At 33.7% G+C, this 7,536-nt stretch overlaps 1 protein-coding gene across 1 annotated transcript; it reads left to right on the plus strand.

The window, feature by feature from the left end:
* Positions 1-2,711: 2,711 nt before the first annotated feature.
* LOC117182931 (odorant receptor 94a-like) lies at positions 2,712-3,307 on the plus strand (the record flags this gene model as incomplete). The annotated part of the gene is made up of 2 exons (XM_033376046.1): positions 2,712-2,916; positions 3,201-3,307. Coding segments are annotated over 2 exons (312 nt in total), but the record flags the coding sequence as incomplete, so codon positions are not given.
* Between the last annotated feature and the right edge of the window lie 4,229 nt (positions 3,308-7,536).

Consider the following 7,536-nt stretch of genomic DNA (forward strand, 5'->3'; position numbering starts at 1 on the left):
TCTAACTTTTTCAATCTCCTCCCATACCCAATCCCCTGGCCTTTGCATGCCATTCAGACTTCTTTTTTCCTCTCTACACCCTCTAATAAGATTTTCAAAGCTCTCTGAATCCACTTTTCCCTTTTCCTTATTTCTCTGTGGTGAAGACTTCTTTTGAACTTTTTCCGCAACTTCTCATCTTCCTGCTCATGTCCCTCCACTTCCTTTGACCTTTTACTGTCTTCCGTTTTATCTCCCTCTCGCTTTTATCTGTAAACCCTTCCCTGCATCCATTTATCAAAAAGTTCTCTCCGCCTTAAGCTAGTAGATCTGGATTCATTAAAAAGTTCCCGATTCGATGACCTGCCTCGAGTCCTCCTAGAAGTCGGTCATTCCTCCTCCCCCACCCAAACATCCCTTTCGTAGTCAACTGAACATCGCTATCATCGATACTAGCTCCGTCATCACCCGGGCGCCTCCCTGTTTCTCTAGCCGCTACGAGACCTTTAGCACCAGTACTGATGTTGTGACGGTCTCAATAATGTTTTGGCGCGAATCTTTAATTTAAACTTATGAAACAATTTAAAATAACTGTTAAAATGTTTTCTTCGCTGGGTTCTTTTCACTTTAAGAGTTAAAACTCTCCTCGCCCGCGCTCCGACATTGACGAGACCAACGTTGACGCTGGTGTTACACTGTTGGGAAGAACGTTTGAAGATGGGTTTATTTAAATTATGTAATAGGTTTAGATTTAAATTTGTAAGGGTAAACTCAATAAAACTATAAAATTAGTTTATTAAAAAGATGTATTTTAATAACCCTTTAAATTTCTTGATTACAATTTCAGGAAAACGAAGGTAAAGTTATCTCGTCTCGAGTCCGATAAAATCTGATCTCAAAATCGATCATACTCGCGGGCTCATGTGCCGCGCAGCATTTCCCTGATCACCCGCGCAATCCTACTCTCATTCACATTCATATATCTAGCCAATCAAAATTAAGTCAACAACCCCCAACTATCCGATGCGTAATCTAAATCTTGCGTCAATCATGATGTAATCCGACGGAGTTGAGTTTCACAACAAAATTTCATTTGACACGCTCTCTCAATTCTACCCTAACATTACTCTACTTTTCATAGTCAAAACGTCAAATAACTAACAGTAATGAATGCCTGTATATTGATACTATTAATTAAAATTCTAGTTCAAACTAGTATCCAACAAGGCTCTCATTATAAAGTCCCTATTTTACCCAAAATGTCAAATTAGGTTGCAAAATCCCCAGTATATTTTTATGTAAACTTCCTTTTAAAGTTTAATTTAGACACGGTCTTTTCGCTCTCATTCTGTGTCTTATTATTAAGCTGAAAAATAATTCCAATAGCACCATTTCTCTATACTACGTGTAATTCATAATATCTAAGTATGAACTTGATAATAAAATTTCTTAAAACTACAGAGTCAGCTCTTTCAAAATACCAAAGTCTCTCTTTTTTAAAACCAATTTGTTGTTAAATTATAAATTTTTTCAAATAATTTCTATTATGTAATTTCCAGCAGACCAGAGTGAATTGTTGTTTTTCTTCCACCTTCAAATTTTGCGCGCTTATCAGCACCTCCGAGAGGTGCTGCCCTTATGGCAAAATGCAATATTAACGATCATTCGTGGATCCTCACAATGTCTGCTTACTGCTACCCTCTGCCGGACCCCACTGGGCTCCTCGTGGTCATGCTGATCTACCTTACCGATCTGCTATCCCTATCATCCATGGACATAAGAAACACGGGACTAGGCATGCCATCCTAACTTGGCGAGCTGGGTTGAATCCACGGGAGGGAAGAGAATTCCATGAGTGGGGAGAGCCGCCATCTTATGATGTGCCATTTGATTATGCGCACGAGCATTTTTGCCGACAAACTGTGCATGCAAATTTAAGCATGTGGGCGCTGCCATATTTGTCGCGGGACATCAAAAGGTGGCGGACCTCCCTCCTCATTGCATCACCCCCGCAATGGCATGCCTAGTCCCTTGTTTCCTATGTCCATGCTATCATCCCTCTCACGTTTCCAGTCTTCATCGACTAACCTCTATATTATCACTTTCCACAATATTCTTAATCCTTTCAACCTTACAAAAGAACCTCCCCCCAATTCCGCGCAACCCTACCATAGTCAATGCCCATAGTGAAAACCAACAAAGATAGCACAGAACAAAAACGCATCTTTTACCATTCGGTACCGGAAACGGAAGCCCAATGAGATGGAATCAAAACATTTATATTTGAAAAAAATGAAAATTATGCCTTCGAGCGAAAAATTAAATAAAAGTTTAGTATTTTATTTTACTAAGCCACTTCTTGAAAAAAACGTTTCTGAGTTATTTTAAAGAACCAATAAATTAAACTGTGCAGCAGAAAAAATAATTAAAATTAAAATAATAATTTAAGAGATATGGTGATTTTAAAAATTTCTGGTCTCAAAATTCAAATTCCTGTAACTGCCCACATTTTCGAAATTGAGATTTAAGATGAATCTCTAAGACTAAGACCTAATGTAATCGGTTTGAAAAAATCCATTGAAATTAAAATTTGTATTTCTAACGTTACTTAAGACAAGTTGCAATTAAATTTCCTAAGCACTTGAGATATTGATAGAAAATACAGATCTACTATTTTTACAAATGTATAACTCAAGAAGTATCCAAACTATTTTTTTATATGCAGGTTTGCAAACAAATTTAATAAAACATTTGAAGAAGTGTTGTTTACCCAATTTTTGGCAAGCTTGATTGTTATCTGCTTCAGTGTGTTTAAAATTTCAAAGGGAGATTTTATCAATTATTCTACTCTCATAATGCTTTATACATATATTGTTTGTTTGTTATCTCAACTCTACCTGTACTGCTTTTATGGCAATGAGCTAATGATTGACGCGAGTTAGCCTTCTAAATTTTTTTGTTTTGTTGACACCAATGACCAATGCAGTCTTTTTTGTTACAAAGCTTTTTCACAAAATTCTTTTACGTTCGACGAAAAAATATTACTTTTTGCGTTAAAGGTTATCTTTTAAAGAAAAAATAAATGGATAGTAGGTATTATTACAGAGAGATAACTTCATTTTCACTGTGCAGTTCTTTCTTTACAATACTGTAATTACTTTCACGTGTAGAGTACTGACCTGCAAGAAGCCTTTCTATACCAAACTGGCTTTCTTTTAAAGATGAAACTAAGAAAAGTCTTCTCATTTTGATGATTCGCTCTAGGAAGCCTATTTTAATTTCTGCATGTTCTGTGACATCAGTGAATCTAGATTCCACAATAAAGTAGAAGTTTACACAAGGATCCGAATCAAATTTTCAATCGTTTTTGTATTCATAGAATATTATTTGAAATTAATACGTTAATTAAAATTGAAGAAATTCTGGAAATACTTTTTATTTGGATCCTTAAATATATTTAGATCAAGAAACCGGATCCACAATTTAATATCCAAAAATATTCAATAAGAATAATTTAATAAATTGAAGTCTATAAAGAACATCTGATTCACATAGTTTTTCATAAAATGAATCTGTAAAAGGAAAAATCGGATATTGCGTGACGAGGGTCGAAAGGCAACGATTTCACGAGTGTGAAGTTTGCTGTCCGACTTATGCATTATACGAAATTAATTATTGAATTATTTATTTATTTCAGATTGTAAGGAGTTCGTATTCAGCATACAATGTCCTGAAGGATTCCGTATGAGAAAGTAAAAAGAGGATGATTTGCATAGAAAATAAACTTTCGAATAAACATTCCGATAAAGATCGCATTTTCTGAGCGCTTAAACTTTTTTTTAGTGCTTATTTCACTGATCAACAAAAAAGAACTATGTCCTCTCTAAATTCGACATATCATTTCTGAAGTACTTTTAAATACTGATCACGAATCTAGCTTCCAGTTTTTACTATAGGGTCTAGTTTAATAGATATTTTAAATTAAAATCGTCAATAAAAAACTGTTTAACAAATTTTTACAGGGCGAAATCGAAAATTGTGATATATATGACCGATACTGAGATATTAATTAAAAATGAAAAAACTTAGACTCCTTAAAAAATGTGCACCCTTTTTTCTAATTTCCGAAAACTTGTGCTTAATACTTACTGTTCTTGACATCAGATGTTCGACTGTGGAACATGAAACGATCATTCACATTGAATTCGTTTGTGAATTTTATACACTTGCGAAACATAAGATGTTCACTTACATGGATATTTGTTTTTGAATTTCAGGCAGTTCTCTGAAATAAGACGATCAATCAAATTTTTACTTGTTTATGTATTTTCTAAAATTCTGAAACATAAGGCAATCAATCACATTCTTAATTGTTTATGACTTTCATACAGTTCTAAAACATGAAGCCAACAATCACATTGTTACTTTTTGCAGAATTTCATGCAGTTCTAAAACATAAGATGATTAATCGCACTACTATTTGATAAGGAGTTTCGTAATTTTCTAAAATATAAGACGATCAATTGCTTTGTTATTAGATTATTAATTTCATACAGTTCTAAAAAAATAAGACGACTTTGTTTATGAATTTAATGAAGTTATAAGACATGTGACGATCACTCACATCGTCATTTGTCCCCCTAATTTCATAGAGTTCTACAATATAAAACGATCACTCACATTTAATTTGCTTCTGAATTTCAGGCTGTTCTAAAACATAAGACATATGTTACTTGTTTCAAAATTTCATGCAGATCTTAAAAATAAGACCATCTATCACATTTTTACTTGTTTATGAATTTCCTACAATTACGAAACATAAGGAAATCTATCACATTCTTACTTGTTTATGAATTTGATACAGTTAAAAAACGTAAGAAGATCAATAACATTGTCATTTGCTAATGAATTTTCTGCAGTTCTAGAATATTTTATAACTGAACGAAATTAAGAAACAAATAACAATTTGATTGATCGCCTTAAGTTTTAGAACTGTATTAAGTTTATAAAAAAGTAACCCTAAGATATATCGTATTATATTTTAAAACTTCATTAAATTCAGGAAAAATGACAAAATGAGTTTAAAAATAAGTGCACTTATCGCGGATGAATGAAAATGTATTTTTAGTGACTGAAAATAAAGCAACTATTACTAGTCTAAAGATCGCCATATTCAATATTATCTTAACTAAGCAGTGACTGAATTTTCATATTTTATAATGTATAGTTTTTACAATAAAATAAAAAATAGAGACTTCACAAACATTTTTTCCTTTATATTAAAAAAGGTTATCTTTGTATATATTTTAAGTTACACTTGAAAAGCAAATTAAATCGTTTTTTGCAATAACCTTATTAGAGACGTTGCGCACCTGCGAGGAGAGAGAGCGTCACCTCACACGAGACGGTAGCTTGAATACAGCAGTGGAGAAGAAGAGAGAGTCAGAGAGAAGTCATAGCGGGCGGGAAGATTGAGAAAGCGTAAGAAGAGACAAAGTTGTGAGCAACAGCCGAACAGCGCGATGAATGGTGACGCTGAGAAGAGGAAATAGAAAATGGAGGTACGGTGAGAGAAGATATAAGTGGAATGGGAGAAAGACAGGGAGCAAGCGAACCTATAAAGCAAGATAGTAAGGGAGAAGTTAATAGGGGAGATGGTGAAAATGAAGCTAAGCATGCAGGAGCTTAACATAAAAGTCGAAAGTCTAATGGGAAGGAGATGTCAGCAAGGCCGAGGAAAGAAGGAGAGTTGGTTGGCATGTGAAAGAATATGTGATGAAAGCGAATGTATTGAAATGTGAGTTAGGATGTGTTGTACGTCAGGGAATAAAAATGAAAATGCGGTAAGAAAGGAAAAAAAATATATTTAGATATATTAGAAGGAGGGATATAATTATTACTGTTAAATGATAGAGGTAAAGTGAAGAAGGAGAAGGAAGGGAAAGGAGGTTAGAGACAATAAGTTATGTTTGGAAATTTTGAATGACAGTTCGAGATAAAGGAAAGCATGCGTCTTTAGCAAAGGTTAAAACGAAAAGTACAAGGTAGGGTAGAGGAAGGGCTTCCGTTACCGCTTAGAGTATAGATAGATGAGAGGTGTTTATGTAGAAGTAGTTAAAACTAGGTACAATTGTTTTTGAGAAGTTGTGGACTGGATTTTGAAGGCTCTCAAACCCGTAAAAGGGAGGGAGTAAACTAAACACATACATACAAACATAGGTAAGCTTATCTACACGAATTTCAATATTGCGGGGTCGACTGCAAGATGACAAACTGCTTTAAAAAATCTACCTACCTCATGAATGTGAAGCCTGTCAACTATTCTGCATATAAAAATCAACACGATAAATAATGTGTACCCCAATGAATATAGCATGTCCCAATTACCCAATAACGATAGTTTTTTTGGAAAACACTCATATATTCGAGGATTTAGATCAGTACATAATGCAATCACATTTCCTTTAATATATTTGTTTGATTTCATATGTAAATTGATTTTTTTTTAAGTATGACGTAACAATGTAAAAGGAACATGTAGATAGCTGATGTATACAGAACTTAAATGCCTCGTTTTTGGAGTAGGTATCGTGTAAAATTAGCAGGCTTTTTCCCTTGTTGAACAAAAAATTTTTACACTTGAAGAAAAATATTCTCGATGTTATTTATGAATCTCTTTCATCATATTCGCATGTTGGAGCGCGCCTAGGGCGCGCGATTGTTTTTTCTCGCGCTTCGCGCTCGATAATGCAGTTACCTCGCGCTACGCGCTCGATATTTTTGCATAGTCTTTTTAAAACTCAAGGTGAAAGCATCGACAATAGTAATGTGGTGATTGTGAATTCTCTTTTTTTAAAGCTCCTTCGGATTTAACAAACACATTCTCATCACGTATCTCCAGCTTCGCACTCGAGTTTTTTCCTGAAATTTTATATCATTCCCATAAATGTATATTATTATAATTCATAACTTACATTAGTATTATTACAGGCGTAGTTTCATTGTCCCGTTTAAAAAAGAGAATCCTTTTTAAAAAATTTGGTTGTTAAACATTTTATTTCAACTTTTGTCGTTTTCCCATAAACTGTATTTGCTCACTTACAATGTTTTTCATTATTTCAACTTTACATAAACGGTCTACTGAGCAGCCTTACCATTTTTTAACTTCTAAATTATACATGTATATACAGCCGTACAAACTAAAAAGATACATAAGTCCAATTTGACTCGAACTCAGAAAAATTGAGGAAAACTTCTTGCCCAAAAAATTTTTAATATCAAATAAAATTTTTGATGATTAAGATACGTTGTTTGGGTAAAAATAATGTGCTTTTTCATATTTTGCAATAAGAAATGGATTTTTAAAACATTTTCTATTGGAAAATGGACTTGCGATGTTTAAATAGTCGCAGAATGTGAAAAATACGTAAGGGACACTGTGTATTTAGTCGCTGATGAAGTTTTTGGTGGGACTGACGTTAGAACTACAATCTCCACCATATGACGATTTGATACTTAACTTTGACATGATTACGGCTCAGAAAATAAACTTATTGC

This window comes from Belonocnema kinseyi, chromosome 2 (genome assembly GCF_010883055.1).
Source record: "Belonocnema kinseyi isolate 2016_QV_RU_SX_M_011 chromosome 2, B_treatae_v1, whole genome shotgun sequence".
Classification (NCBI taxonomy): Eukaryota; Metazoa; Arthropoda; class Insecta; order Hymenoptera; family Cynipidae; genus Belonocnema; species Belonocnema kinseyi.